At 39.6% G+C, this 16,505-nt stretch overlaps 1 protein-coding gene across 1 annotated transcript in view; it reads right to left on the reverse strand.

The window, feature by feature from the left end:
- Nucleotides 1-122: 122 nt before the first annotated feature.
- Nucleotides 123-16,505, reverse strand: part of LOC6564659 (basement membrane-specific heparan sulfate proteoglycan core protein) — a 63,794-nt gene continuing 47,411 nt past the window's right edge. Inside the window, 14 exon segments of the mRNA XM_043216315.1 lie at nucleotides 123-832; nucleotides 2,725-2,869; nucleotides 2,941-3,357; nucleotides 3,426-4,129; nucleotides 4,731-5,665; nucleotides 5,729-6,049; nucleotides 6,586-6,788; nucleotides 9,137-9,577; nucleotides 10,345-10,416; nucleotides 13,218-13,392; nucleotides 13,839-14,085; nucleotides 14,851-15,316; nucleotides 15,665-16,053; nucleotides 16,123-16,306. Coding sequence (XP_043072250.1) covers nucleotides 790-832; nucleotides 2,725-2,869; nucleotides 2,941-3,357; nucleotides 3,426-4,129; nucleotides 4,731-5,665; nucleotides 5,729-6,049; nucleotides 6,586-6,788; nucleotides 9,137-9,577; nucleotides 10,345-10,416; nucleotides 13,218-13,392; nucleotides 13,839-14,085; nucleotides 14,851-15,316; nucleotides 15,665-16,053; nucleotides 16,123-16,306 — 4,742 coding nt within the window. The 3' untranslated portion in view covers nucleotides 123-789.

Genomic DNA, 16,505 nt, shown 5'->3' on the forward strand with positions numbered 1-16,505 from the left:
ATTTATGCTGATAATAATTTTGTTGTTTAATGTTTATTCTTTCTGAATTAACTGCATAGTATAAGTATATTTAGTTTAAATTTATAAATTTGTGCAATGTGCTTGCTTGTGTGTATGTGCGTGTGTTTGTGTATGCGTGTATTATATGCAATTGGTTGTTGTTGTTGTTTGGTTGCTTGTAAGTTTAAGGACTGTTAATTGTTAAGCTGCACAACATTTTACACTGGGTTCTCAACGAAAAAAAAAAAACAAAATCATCGAAAATGAATAGATAAAAAAAATTAATGATTATAAAATGCTAATATATAGTTTGTTCTTGTTTGTTTGTTGTTGTTGTTGTTGTTGGCTAGTATGCGTTGTTTTTGTGTTCGAGTTAGTTGGGCCTTAAAAATCTATGTGTATTTTATTGTTTCGCTTGGAGTTGGTTTTTGTGTCTCACTTCGTATGGCCATTGCAAGTTTAAAGTTAGTTGTTTGGTTTCATAATTATTATTTCTTTTTTTTCTCATTTTTTTTTTAATCATTATCATAACAATAATTTTGTTCTCATATAAGATTAACAATAATAGAATAAGAAAGAGAAGGTGAAGAAGCAATTGCAACATTTCGTTTGAAGTTCTTGTTTCGATTTCCGAGACAAAAATTAGCGCAGTGTATAAATTGTCTCCTCTTGTTCTTTATATGTTATATGTATAGATATTCCACATTCGCATAGTCTAACATAGTTTATATATAAAAAAAAGTTGATTTAAAAAAAGCTAACTTTTGCTGTTGGTTTTTGTGTATTGTTTTAAACGACTGGTGGTTCGGTGCCGCCACGAGCCTCATCGCCCCTATAAAATGAAAACAAATAATAAGAAATAAAAAACCAAAATTAATGAATTATTAAAATATATAGAATATAATGTATAAACAGTTTTTAATGCAACTTGAATAATAATATTAAAAAAAATAATATTTTATATATATTACAAATAAAGTGTAACTGAAATAAAATCCAAATTATCTTTATAGTTGTGACTAGGATAACAGAATGCGTTTTGAATAGTTACAAAAGTTAAAAGCCAGTTTAATATAGGTTAGCTAACAAGTTGATAATGGCCTGACAATGGCTCTGAAATATTGGCCTTTTCGTATGAATCCATTAAATGCTGTGACTACCAATAAGCTGAGCTTTAAGCGGCCACCAAACAAAAAAGCTTTCCATTTAAAATGTGCCTTCAAAGCACTGACGCTCTTGCAACTTTGAAAGCTCTTCGTCATTCTCTAAATTCTCAAAATGGTTCGCCGAATTAAGAGCTAGTTTCGGTTAATGCCATTTGAACTTAAGTTTTTATAGATATTTATCGTCATAACCATAAATGGTCAAAGCTAAACAAGAGCTAAGGGATAACTGACTGAGTTGGAAGCTTTATCGCTTTGCATTCTTTGTCCTATATTAAAGTGTTTGCCTATCGGTATGCAATTTCAGACTTTGTCTCAACGCCTGCGCCAGCATTCAGTATATATATAGATATGTATGTATATATATATATATTAAGTATATAGAGACATACAAGTTGCTATATTCAGTATTCAGTAGGTTTATCATAGAATATAGTTGTATGTATTTATAGGTATATATATGTATATAGCAATTACTTCTTTTTAGTTATTAGTCAGGCATGTGCCAAAAGATTTCGGAATCTGGGCACAACTGGAGGTTCTGCCCAGTACTGATTCAAATATTCAGTTTCTTAATTGCTATTAAATATTAAACGTTGTTTTTAACAATATTTTCGTGCTAACTACATATTTTGGCAAAAAAAAACAAAAAAAAAATTACACATTGACTATATAGGTCTGTAAATATTTATGTATGTATGTATATGGTGAAATCCTTTAGGATCCCTTAGTACACAGGTATATCCAATATTTATCTATGCTTTAGCTATAGTTTCTTTCTTATATACTTTGTATATATGCATGTATATTTATATAACATGATATTTTGCAATGATATGGCACGATCAATTTTTTGCTGTACTTAATTTCGTCAACAGATGGCGCCAGAGCCGAGCGCTTAGCTGGGCGCAAGCAGCAGCCAGATGAGGGTGCCTGTCAGTAGGGCTAGTGGCGCCACTGGCACGCCCATAGGCCGCACACTGGCATCGTAGGCGTTGCCATGACTATGCTGTAACTGTTTAAAGTTGGGTCGCGGATAGATAATGTGCACCGGCGGCGGCTGATCGATGGCATCGAAAAAGTTTGGATCATAACGCTTGTCGCTGGTATCGTAGTCGTGGTAGATGAGACTGGATGGATTCCAGTAGTCGCTAATCTCCGCCAGAGCCGCATTTAATGTGCAAAATTAACAGATTAAGAACAGCAGCAGCAGTGACACGATAAATCCGTGAAGCCCGAAACATATTTAAGAACGCCAACAAACTTTCCAAATAAAGAAATCACGTTTTCTCAATGTCCAAAGCAATAAGGCAATGCTGATATTTCGTCACATTAATAATGTGTCTCTCTCTCTCTCTCTCTCTGTTCCCATTCATCGGGGAAATCAGTAAATCAAAGTTCTTCTCTCTCTCATATTTGGAGAGGTAACATAAGTAAGGACATTGAGAGAACGGGAAAAGCATAAGACTAACAAAATAATAATAGGAGTATGGGCGAACCACAGCCCGGGTTGAAGAGATGTTAAATGCTTAAGCCAAACAAAACACTTGTAGCTACTCACACGGGGCAGGTGTCCACGTTGACGCCATTGATGGCTGCCTTGCCCACATTGATCTGTCCGGTGTTGCCCTCGACGATGAACATGCAACCATTGAAGTTGTGCCCATACCGTTGACCCGTGAAACTCATGATGTGCGGTATGCCGCCTTGAAATCGAAATCGAAGTCAAAATCAAAATCAATATCAAAATCGAATTTGGGATGTTTTTGAGACATACCAATGAGTACGTTGCCTGGCAGATGCATCTCCTTCTTGCTGGTGGGCCGCGTCTCGACAGACTCGGAGATGCGATCGACCTCCAGTATTGCAGTGTTGTCTGCACGCTTCACAAGCACAAGGTGACGGTGTCCATCATTCACTTGCTTCTCCGAGTTGCGTATCATCGCCTCCTGGCCATCGAGACGCAGTGATAGCTCCACATATCCCTCGACAACGGCAAGGGCTATAAAGTCCTGACCGGTGAACTCCTCGCCCATTTGCTGGCCCCACCACATTAGCAGGCCATCCGGTTTGCTCGTGGAGAAGAGAATCGCTGCTGTCGTATACTGTTGATCCACCTCGCTGTTGAACTGATTGCGATCCAGCTCCATATATCCATTACCGCGGAACGAGGCATTGAAACTCACTTGGATATCTAACAAACCAACAAGCAAGCAGGCAATTGAACATTATGGAATATTAAGATAACATCGAGACACTTACGATCCTCACAACGCTTGCCACTGAAGCCCAAACTGCAGTCACAGATCGCCTGCTGATCCACTTCGGTGCATGTGCCGCCATTATCGCATGGTTCACTGGCACAGGGCGACAATGCATAGGGTTGCGGCTCATCATCGTCAGCGATGACTGGTGCAATGGGCAGTTCACCATCGGCATCGACATCAGCATCAGCATCGCCGATCTCATTGAGTTCGCCACAGTTCTGCACATTGGCCGCATCCTTAATGTCAGCCAGCAGTTGAATGGAACGTGTCGAGTCGAACAGACGTGAGATGCAGCCATCGAAGCCATCTGTGATGTTCACATCCCGATTGATCTTGACCGTCGCCCAATCGTAGCCACCCACATAGAGTGGCGTCTTTAGCGACAGCATTCGTGGTGCACCCGCCGCCTTGGCACGCAGCTCGCTCTCATCCCCGACACGAAGTATACTTTCGCCCTGGCGACGCTGCAGCTCGACCCGTGTCCAGCGGTGTAGTGGCAATGGTTGCTGGGAGCGCACCACAACCGGCTTGAGGCGTGCCGCCGTATTGATGATCAGCTCGACGTGGCCATCGTGCAGCAGAAGGGCAACGTAATCACCGCTTGGCAGATTCGATTCCGCCGTATATAGCAGCACAGCATCCCGCAAACTGGACGGTCGCAGCGATAGTGTCACATTCAGGCGGCCGGCACGTGGTGTACTGGAAAATAATCAAGGATTAGAGGAGCACAGAACGCAGTTTTTGATAATAGTCTTCTCAATTTAAGAGCTAATGTGCTTAGATACCCTTTCAATGCTTGGGCAACTAACTCAAGACGGTAAGATCACTAAGTTTTCTACCATTTAACAAGCTCTATCGGAGATTTGCAGTTCCATTTCAACTTTGCTTGGGTTAGATATAGTCAAGACTTGGCCCGTTGTGCTGCTGGGTGGAATCTCACTCAATTTCTTTTGCAAATTCACTAACTGTGATAGATTAGTTGAAAAGAGGCTTTCTGGCCAGGAAGCCATTTGTCATTTGACATGCGTCTGTTTTCTTCTTCGATTTTGAGCTTACAGGTAGCAAGGATCATACATATTCCTGGGTGCCTGGGAAAAATAGCGCCTTTCCTAACAAATTTTTCCGCCTGAAAATGTCCTTGCACAACTCCGACGATCAAAAGAGTTTCGAGCTTAACATTATGCTACCAACGAATTGAATTGGGGCTGTTTTTGCAATCGATCTAACCCAATTGAATTATAGGAAATCCTACTAGGCTAGGGTAAGGTAAGGTCAGATCTGGACAGGAGCCAGCACTTACTTGTAGGCCGCATAGCTGTTGCGCTTGAAGTTGAGACTGTGCTCGTTGAGATGCTCGATGTACTGGCAGCGATCGCCGGTGCGATTGAGGGGGCAGAGGCATTCCATGTCCGTTTCGGTGTTCTCGCAACGTCCGGCGCCACAGAGACCAGGTGTGCATTGGGTGCCTTCGACGGCACAATTGCGTCCCGTCCAGCCCTGCTGGCAGATGCAGGTGTAGGCCTGTTCTGTTTGACTCTCTAGACAGATGCCGTTATTCTCGCAGGGCATTTGGGCGCAAGGCTTGCAACTGGTGATGCCCTCCTTCATTTTGGCCTCCTTCATCAGCTCAATTGTGCGGCCCTGCAACGTCAGCCGACTAATGCAGCCAACGAAACCAGCATCCTCTGTCACCGCCTCGGCGGGCAACTGATCCCAGTTGGGCACACCGCCAATATACAAATCAGCGATCAGCTCCAGCTGTGGTGTTTGGCTGAGAGTGGGGAAGGCGACGGGTCGCTGTTCGTCCAGCTGAATGTAGCCATCGCGACGGGAGCGCTGCACACGGATCGTATGCCACTCATTCAGTTTGACGGGCTGCTCGGCACGGACCACCAGCGGCTTGCCGCCGAAGTCAAAACGGAACTCCGCATAGCGATCTTTTAGTGAGAGGGCAATGTAGTCGCCAGTGCCACGTGGCTGGCCGTTGAAGAGCAGCAGACCATTTGGCGATTCCGGCCGGAATGTGACCTCAAAATTGAACTTGAACGAGGATTCCGGCAACTTGGGGAAACTCATGTAACTGGACTTTGGATGGTTCAGCTGATGGAAATGTGGTATTGCCCCAGTAATGACCAATATGCTCGGATAATCAACGGATTCCCCATCGTTGTAGGTGGCTGTGCACACATAGCTGCCGGCATCGTTTGCTTGCACATCCTGCAGCACCAGCTGCTCCTGTGTTTGTGGAGTGACCAATTAGAGTCATGAGAGAGAGAGAGAAAGATGTGCAACACTTACATCATGTATATCGCGACCCGATTGCAGCTGGCCATATTGACGGGACCAGCGATAGCTGGGCTGGCGGCTCTCATCAGCACCGCAGCTGAGTTGCGTTTGGTCGCCCGCCTGGGCATGAACGATCTTTGGCTGACGCAGATCTTCCGGGTGCGGCTCCGGTTCAGGTTCCGATTCCGATTGCGTCTCCGACTCTGGCTGCTCCTCGATGCCCAGCTCGTAGCTGGTCGTATACAAATCACCATCATCAGTTCGGCACTTGCAGACATAGACGCCAGCATCGGCGGCGGTCACCTTATTAATCACCAGGCTGTTGCCCACTTGCTATAAATCAAATAAACAGTGTGTGTATGTGAGAGACAGAGAGAGAGAGAGAGAGAGAGAGAGAGAGAGAAAGAGAGAGAGATTGGGAGAGACCGTAGTATTTGCCTCTTGCCACATTTTTAATATTATCATGAAAGGTCGCATTTCGAAACTGAAGTGCAGCTTGAATATAGTGCTGAAATCCTTTGAGTTGATTTTTAATTGGAAATATTTAATTTTTTTGTGTAGTATTTTTAGCATCAATTTCGATTACAGATTTCATTGTAGTTTTGTCAGCCGATTGTTTTGACCCTACCCTCTATGACCCCAGAATTTATCCATCAACCGATACTTCTAATTGTATCTAGGTAGGAACATTATTGCCATAATTTGGGCGTGAAAGTTACTTCAAATTTCATAATCAGTCTCTGAATTTTGGTAGATGGGGAATTTATTTTTCGAAAAACAATCGCGCTGCATTTCCACTTTCTAGTTGCTTGTAGGAAATATATTCTTCACATGGCGTAATCCCAGTTGGGAGAGATGGGGGCACTAACCTGAATATTGGCTGAGAGTGGGGCACCATCGAAACGCTCCCAAATCACATCCGTATAGCTGTTGTCCGAGGAGTAGCATTCAACTTGGGTGGACTCGCCTGTGCGCAATTTCGATGATTGCTGATCCAGTTTGAGGCTGTAGTCGCGGGGCATCATTGGCTCTGGTGGCGGTGTACGTAGAACCGGCGGCAGATATCCGCCCGCTGCAGCATCCGCAGAGGACGGGACAGAGGAGCATCGTAAAGATCACCACCACCACAAAACACGGGACAGCACAGTAAAGCAACAATAAGAGTGACGACGACGACGACGACGACGACGACGATGACGACGAGGAGGATTTGAAGATGTTTGTGTTTCGGCGGTTGCAACGTTCACAATTGGCGACAATTCACAATTGAGTTATGTGATGAACAAGTGCACGTATATGTGTGTGTGTGTAGTTGTGTGTGTGTGTGTTTTGTGTGTGTGTGTGTGGCATTGAGATGAGGAGTAAGATAGTAAAAAAATACACAGAAAGAAAAAAGCAGTTAGCAAAATACATGTCAAGAATGTCGATTAATACAGATAGTTTATGCGATGATTATCGAACGCTTAAGCGATAGATCAATTATCAAAAAATCTACCGTTTTGTGTATGTGTGTATACACTGTGTGCGTGTGTTTGTGTGTGTGTGTGTGTGTGCGTTCGATACTCATCCCATGTTTTAGTAATTTTTATTATCTTTTTTTTTTTTTTTTGGTTTTTATGTTTGGAATTTTGTTTCCTAGTTAGACAAATAAATACATAGAATTTGACGTAGGGTAGAGGGGAGAGTAGATCGGTGATTTTGATACTAAATTAACAAAAATCGACAACAAAAAAATAAATGAACAAGATAAAGAAGTACAATGGAACACAGCTACATCAAATAATACTAATTATTTCTACTGTTTCGAATCACACAGAATACGAGTACATATGTATGTATGTGTGTGTGTGTGTGTGTGTGTGTGTGTGTGTGTGTGTGTGTGTGTGTGTGTGTGTGTGTGTGATGAAAGAAGGTTACGAATGCGATTTGTTCACAATGTTTCTGTTTTTGGCAGGTTATTCAATTATTTATCGATGTTTAATATATGTATTTATTTTTTTAGATTGTATTTTTAATGTTGATATTTTCTGCCTACTGAATGAAGGAAATGACAGAAATGGATTACCACTAGACCAGTACGATTTCATTAACATATACTTAGCTACAAACATGTATACAAATATTTATATTGGCTACTCAGACGATACAAAGTCTACATTTATCGATAAGATTTTGATGGCAATTTGATTTCGATCGAAAGATCTTTGTGTTATTTTTTAGGTTACATAACGGTTTTTGTTTTGAATTTCAATATTGTCGTTCACTAGTTAAGTGTGTGTGTGTGTGTGTGTTTGAGTGTGTGTGTTTGTGTGGTGCATTATTTACAAAATTTTGTTTGGTATTCATCAACATTGATTTCTTATACAATTTTCATGGGTTAGTACAAGTTGGTTCACCCACATGCGATAATACAAATACAAATACAAATCTAGAAACCATTTTTTTTTTTTTTTGTGTAAGAGTCGCGATCGGCATCAAAGTTTTTGGTGAGGTTGATGCTGTAAACGGGTGTTACCAGAGACACATGCGCGTACGGCCATTGCAGGTACGGTTTGTGTTATCGTTATTGGTATCGATAACATTCATTTTACGACTTACATACTAAGAACCCGCGCACAGTCAGAAAAGCAGCTAACGGTTATACCCAAACACACACTACGGCGCTTTTGCTACTGTTGCTGTTGCAGTGGTTGTTGTTGTTGTGGTTGTAGTTGTTGTTGTGGCAATTGCTTCATCTGTATTCGTGTTGTTGTTGTCGTTGTTTGTTTTTTTTTTTATTTTTGATTTTTTTCTATACTGTATATATATCTAGATAATTCTTAGTTTTAACGTGAATTGAGTGCATGTTGTTGCAATTGTTGCAGGTTTTGTCGTTTTGCATTTAAAAGTTGTGCGCGAAGTTAGAGGGGCCAAAACAGGCGGATAGATAGATAGCCAGATAGAGATAGCGATAAAAATAAAGCATAGATATAAAGATAGACAGACAGAGAGAGAGAGAGAGAGAGAGAGAGAGAGAAAGAATGAGAGGGAGAGAGAGAGGGAGATACAAATATAGTATGCTTCTGTCAAATTCAGCAGGCAGTTCCTCTTCCTGTCAATTATCTGACAACAGTAATAAGTCACAGTGTTACCAGATAGTAAGCAGTCTTACATATGGCAACGCCATACATGTGTTTAATTTCCTCGCTCATGAGAAAATGTATCTGTAGCATGAAGGAATGGTATTGTGTAGGATGAGCACAGTGAAAGAATGTGTGGGAGAGCAAGAGGGAAAGAGAAAGACAGATAGAGACAGAGAGACAGAGAGAGAGAGAGAGAGAGAGAGAGACAGAGAGAGAGAGAGACAGAGAGCGTATAGAGGCAAGGCTAAGGTAGAAGAGTAAGAGAGTTAGAAGAAAAATGAAAAACGGTAAGACCAACCGAAACGTTTTGCCAACGGCACAACTTGACGCTTTGTCATCCCTGCACGATGTTGGTGTTGTTGTTGTTGTTGATCCTGTCGCTGTTCTGGTCTCCTATGCTGCTGCTGATGACGTTTCTGCTTGCGTGCGTGACTCTTCTTCCAGCGCTTAAAGTTGCCCAATCCTGTTCCGGTTCCCGTTCCCGTTGCGGTTCCAATTCCGATCCCGATCCCAGTTGGACCACTGCTGGCCGCTTTGCTGGCAAAGTCGCGCGTGCAATTGAACTCGTCCGAGTGATCCGTGCAATCGTAAATGCCATCGCACACCATGCTCGACTTGACGCACGTGTGCGGATGCGAAACGCATTTGAAATCGTTGGCCTGGCATGCGTACGAGATGACCGAGGGACGTGGGGGCGCCGCCAGTGGCTTGGCTGGCGTTATTTTGCTCACTTTTAAATCTATTTGCTCGCAGGGCAGTAGCAATTAATTTTTCATATATGTATATATATTGTTGTTGTTGTTCATATTTTTGGTATGTTCAAAATATTTTTGTTGTTTTTGTTTGTCGTATAGAGAGCATAAAATATAAGATTAGCATTGTGACTCCTTACACAACTTCAGCCACGATTAGTAAGTCCTGTATTCATTTCCTCTACCAGATTACGCATACGCACCGGTTTCCAATGTTTAAGCTACACTTATATATATTGCAAGATAATACTGAATAACTATTCAGATCGTAACTTGTGCGCTGATTGTAACAACAGTGTTTAGTATAATTTCGGGGGTGTGTACTCGGGCAAAAGTGTGACCAGATGCAGATGCACACTAACCAAATGCTAACTAAATATCAACTATATTTTGTGGCAGGCTGAATGTGCATTGTTGGAATGTGTGTGGTTTTTATTTATTTGTTTTTTTTTTTTTTTTTTTGGTTTAGTGGGCGAACAACATGTTTTTTTTTGTCTTGTTAGTTGAGTATTTAGAATTTAGTATTTAAATGCAGAAACAATTTTATAGTAATCAGTAATATATAACAAATTTCATTAGACATAATTAAGAAAATTAAAAAATTATACATAATGACATACTAAATTATATTCAAGTCAAATAATCAAAAATTAAAAAAAAAGCACTACTACAAAATTATAAAAAAATAATAAGGATTAAGTTGTCCTGGAAAATGAATTTCAAATGTGATTATTACGCGGTAGCTTTCACACACCTTTACATATATAGAAAACCATGCAGGGGAAATCTTGGCTTCCCTTATACGACTTCAAATTGTACTTATTAGCTATGGTGATTTGAAGTTGATTTTTTGTATTTTTTTTTGTTTGTTTTTATATTGTTGGTTGTTGATGCAGTTGTTGCGGTTGTTGTAGATGCGGTTGTTGTTGTGGCAGTTGAGTTGATGTTTTTGCAGCATTGCATATATATATATATCGTATATATAGTATAAATATATATACATATATATTTTATGTATATATATATGCATATTTATTTATGTGGTATATAGTAGAGTATGTATGCATATATGGTGTATGTATACATGATCATAGATAATTGAGTTTGTGTATTTTGTGTGGATTTTTTGTTTGTTTTTTGTTTTGTTCGTATCAAATGCAAAGCGCCCAAAACATTTCAAGTTTTATAAGTTATATTATATATATGTGTGTGTATGTGTTTTTTTTTTGTTTCAATATTTAATGTATTTCATTTTGCATTATTTATTTTGCACAAGCGCACATGTAAGAGAGAGAGGGAGAGAGAAGAGAAAAAAGCAGTAAAGAAAGAGAGAAATAAAAAATTATATGTTTATCAAATTATTCATTTGAAAATAGGTTTGCCCTAATATAAAAAAAAAAAAAACAAAAGATTCAATTCATTTTGTTTTTTGTTTCTTCTAAGAACTTTAGATATTGGCAGAGCAGAGCTAACAGTAATTTCGAGTTTTGAAGATTGAAATGAAAGTATTTTCAATTTTGATTCGTCTTGCCAATTGGTTTACTGTAAATGTTGATTGAAAAGTTATTCAAAAGTTGCTTGTCTCGATTAATATAAAAATTCTTTTAGATTGTACGAGGACTCCATTGCTTTAAATTGCTGATTTTAACTTATTCAACGCAAAAGTACAATATACGAATATCTAAGACAATTTACGGTGACATTTTTAACTAGAGATTATTTACATTGTTTTTCATAGTAATTGGTCACAAATACATAAGATTTGTATTTATTTATTTTTTTTTTATTTTTTTATCAATTTTTGGGTATTGTTTGAGTGCAGGTGCAACTTGGGTGCTTTGGGTAGGGGGAGGAGAAGGAATAGAGAGCAATGGTAAGAGGGAAGTGTGTGCAGTGCAAATTTTTATTTGTTGATTTATCGTTTTTATGCGTATTAAAACAAAACACAGTTGATCTATATGTACAGCGCCGATGATCACGAACACAGATATAGATAGAAAAAAAGTAATCCAATAACCATTCCAAAATGAACACAGAAAACCACCTGAACGAGAAACGACATCAAGTAAATGTAACCGACACCAACAAAATTAAAGGTCCAAAGCCAATAAAAAAAATAAGAAACCATAAAATAATAATCAAAAACCATACAGGATAACAGGTATCTTCGGCATGCCGAAAATTAAATACCCTTGCATGAACTTTAAACCCGGTAAACCCTTCTATTTGTGTAGGAATTCTAGGATTCTAGAATGGTTGACGAACAGATCACTTCTATGGTAACCTATCTTTAGGCAACAAAAAAAAAAAAAGAAAAAGAAAGTAAAGCAAAGACTATTGGAAGACTCAATTTTCTAAATCACAAAAATCCAAATTACTTAAAAAAAACCCAAAAACTAAGGTAATTTTTCCAAAGATATATATGACTTAAAAAGTCGCCAATTAAGTCAAATTCGGACTACTAAAATGATCTGCCAGGGTAAATGAACTAAAAAAAAGTCAACATTAATCAATGTTAATAAAAACGAAATAAAAAGAATATGTTAGAGTTGTTGTGCTTTACACAAAATTTGCATTGCTTGTGTAAAATGTTTGTTAATATTTTGTTGTTTTATTTGTCAAAAAAAACCACTGCTGGCACTTAAAACGTATTGTATTAAATATGTTTCCATCATTACTTTTGCTGGTACTCTTGCTTAAATATTAGAGTTACAATGGTTAGTGGCTTATTGTCATATATACAGAGTGTGTAATACCCTAAAACCATCAGATACATTTCCGTTAAGACGATATTGCTTATTTTTGGCAGTTGTGTGTATTTTTGTGGGTTTTGTGAATTGTTTGTGTGTGTGTGTGTGTGTGTGTATGATTACATTTGTAGATAGTAAGATACTTGGTTATCAGCTCGCATATTTACAAAGCTCTTTATTCTGTTCTTGTTTCTGAATTAATTTCACAGAGTATGTGTATGTATATAAAAGGTGTGTACTTCAACTGTTTGTAAGTAAGTGGCGAGTACGAGGCTTGGTGTGTGTGTATGTGTGTGTGTGTGTGTTTAGTTAATAGTAAGTAAGTAATAGAGATATACATATACATATGGACATACATATACATATGGATATTGGATATTGATAGATTGTGTATAGATATAGAACAAAGTAAAATCAGCGAGCGAGCGTTTCAATCTTTCAATCTGCTCTTCGGTTTTTTTTTCTGATTGTTTCTTTTTTATTTTCTTTCATTATATTGCCAACAAAGCCTAATCCTTTTTGGGTTTTCATTTCCTTACTTATTTTTCGTCATATTTCTGTTAATAATTATTATTTCGTTGTTTTTTTTTTCGTTTTTTTTTGTTTTTTTTTTTTGTGTATCATTTTGCATATGAAATTCTCTGACCAAAGAATCGTATAAAGTAGTAGCTTAGGATCATGTTGTGTTTTTGTGTTTGTTTTTTTTTTTTTTTGTTGTGTGAGAGAGATAAGAGAGATATTTGTGTTGCATTTGTCGGACCTGACATCTGACATAACCAAAGGGCTTGTGTGTGTGTGTGTGTGAGTTTGTGTGTTTGTGTATTGGAGAGTGGGGTATTGGTGGTGTTGAGTGGATTTGGGGTAGGGCTCTACTCACGCTGTACACGCAAATCGATGGAGGTGGGAGTCAAACGCTGTCCCAGGTTCCTGTCATACGAATCGCAAATATAAACACCGGCATCGTCCATGCGCAACGATGTCAGGATCAGCTCCTGGCTATCGGGACGCGCACCGTTCGGCAGCGGGCGTCTATCCTCGCGGTACCAGTGGAACTGCAATAAGGCAAGCATTTGTTATAGATACACCAGGCATTGACATCATTAAAACCAGACTTGAAGTCGGAATCGGTATCGGAACCGTTTACCGATTGAAATTGAAAATTGCGACAGGAATCGAAACACAAATTCATGGTTTTGTAATAGCCCAATATCAAAACCGATATTATTTGTCCCACAAAGACCGTATCACTGCCACCATGTATGTGAATGTGTCTCTGTTCCAGCTGGTATACAGACGGACAGACAGACGGATATCCTGATAAACACCTTACCGTAATTATCAACGTAGCAAAATTTAACCGATTACCGTGAAAATATTTTGAATAATACCGGAATCTTATCGTAATTTTTTATAGTTTATAGTTTTCAAAATAGGAATCGGAAACTATATTCGTTTCGGATTGACACGCCGAGTGATGTTGATATACTCGTTTACTCACCTGCACATTGCCGCGATGCTCGCCACGCTGCGTGGAGACAGTGCAGCGCAACTGGATGCTGTCACCCTCGCGATGCTCCTGCACATCCGATTGCGTCGGCGGAGTGTAGAAGGTTGGCCGCCTGACCACCACCTGAGCGGTCTTGCTATGGTTGCCGTAGTCATTCGTGGCCGTACAACTGTAGCCGCCGGCATCCGCAGGTGCTATGGCCACAAAGCTTAGCAAAGTTCCGTTAATGTGCACAGAGCTGTACACAAAATCAAAGAAATGGCCAAGAAATTGCATGTTAAAGTCCATCAAGATAATGCGATAAACATCAAAACTTAACAACTATATTTTTATCTATTATGATCTAAATTGAAAAAATTATGAATTGTTTTTACTATTGGTGTAACCTAAAAATGTTTGCATACATTTGTATTTCGACTGCAAATTAAAATGTTGCTGCTACTAATTATATTATAATTTTGACTCGAAGTGAGAGTACTTCAAAAATTTGCTTTCAAATATCTTGACTGAATGATGTAAAATTGTAAATAAATAAATTATTAGCTAACTTATTATATTATAATTAGAAATTGAAGTGCCTTACACATTTAAGAAGTTAATATATATTCTTGGTAGATAGTTTTTATTCTTTCTGTTACTTATATATTTAGAGTCTACTTTTAACTAAAATTTGTATACATAAAGTCGAGTTTCGTATATAAATTCGAAAACCATAAATCAAGAATATAATGTCTTCTTCAGATACATATTATGGCAGTCAAAACTAAATTATCTTTCTTTCTAATACACGTCTGCTAGCTAGACTCATTTCTTCTTCTATCGATCGACATCGATATCAATATTTAAATATATATATCTATATATATATATATATATATAGATATATATATATATATATATATATATAACGAATAGCAGCCATTTGTCGTAAATTGATCGGGTGTATTTGGGCATTTTGCTTCGTAGTGTGAATGTATTTGATTTAGTAGTAGTTGAAACTCACCTGGGCAGTGGTCGGCCATTGTCGGTGGCCCAGTGGACATTGTGTGGCTCGGCATTGATCACTCTGCATTGGATGTCGACATTGGTATCGGCCTCCACCACCAGCGGTATGTTAGGGGAGAATGTGATCTGTGGCAGTGGCAGCAGCACCAGTTCGCGCACCACATACGTCACAAGGGAGCCGTGATTATCGACCGCATTGCAGCGATACTGGCCCAGATTCTGCTCCTCGACAAGCGTGATGGTCAGTATATTGCGATCCGTGTGAGCATTTGATAGGAGCGGTTGTCCATCAACTCGAGCCCAGCGGGTGCTCAAATACGGTGCCAGGTCACAAGTGAGTGTCACATTCTCGCCCAGATTGGTGGTGAACTTTTGAGTGTTCTCATTGGGATTGTAATACGGACGCTGTGTAGGTAGCTCTGGGTAGTGGGAAGGGTAAGGATCATGCACCACATCGCCATAAGCTATAGATAGAAGATCATAACCACAAGTATGTACAAATGAATATAAATAATCACATATTTTTGGTTTAAAGCAAGTAGTGTATGGTCTAGGCAAGGGAGATATCCGTTGATAAGCCACCTATCATAAATCGTACACGTCTTGAACAGAGTTTGTTGAAATTTATGAAGTTGATCACAATTTTGCCAAGGCATATGCCTAACGGGAGGCCATCAGACGTATTGGCGGAGAGATGGACATAATAAGATCGACTGGTCAAGATGTTAATCAAGCGTATCTTGCTATCCTTTTTCGATCCATTTTAAGTGGCGTACAATGAATTCTTGAACTGGACTGTATTTTACACTCACCGTCACCGATATCGCCGCGCTTGGGTTGGACTTCGATGCGAATGCTGGCCTGGTCGCTGCCCGCTTCATTTGTGGCTGAACAGGTGTATATTCTGGCATCGTTGTGCGTGACACGATTGATGTCCAGATAGGCGATATTCTGGCCCCGACTTGATAGACTGATCGGCTGATTGGTGTCCCACTGGACGGCGGGATTGGGTACGCCGCTGGCGATACAGCTGATGTGCACCTCATCGCCCTCGGTGTAACTCATCACTTGCGTGTTCGGATTGAGAGTAACGACTGGTGGCTCAACAACACGGATCGTTGCGATGCCGGTAGAGCGACCAACGGAATTCTCGGCAACGCACTCGTAATCACCAGCATCATTAATTTCAATGTCGTGAATGCTATCGATAGAAGGGACAGATAGGTATTAGGAGAATGATTTGGATGGGTACATGGATGCATTTACTCACATTACATAGCCGGCATTCTCTTCGTTTATCATGTGTCGGGGTGTGAGTGGTTTGCCATCGATGCGGCGCCACTGCACCGTCGGTACGGGTATGCCTTGGGCAACACAGTAAAGGTATCCCTGTTGCTTGACTGTGAATGTCATTGGGACCGCTGGTGTTATATCAACGCTCGGAGCCTCCCGAGCTGCAAGCAAGTAAATTATGGTGGTTGTACAGATTAGTATTAGGATCAGACAGTGCGGACCTGTCTTATTACCGACTCCGTTCTTGTGCACTTGCATTGCATAACCATAAATTCGAAATATCAAATGCGATTATTCAAAATTTATGCATTTATCAAAAAATATTTATTATATAGTTAATGGAATTAAGAATTCAGCAAA

This window comes from Drosophila grimshawi, unplaced genomic scaffold (genome assembly GCF_018153295.1).
Source record: "Drosophila grimshawi isolate 15287-2541.00 unplaced genomic scaffold, ASM1815329v1 contig_848, whole genome shotgun sequence".
Classification (NCBI taxonomy): domain Eukaryota; kingdom Metazoa; phylum Arthropoda; class Insecta; order Diptera; family Drosophilidae; genus Drosophila; species Drosophila grimshawi.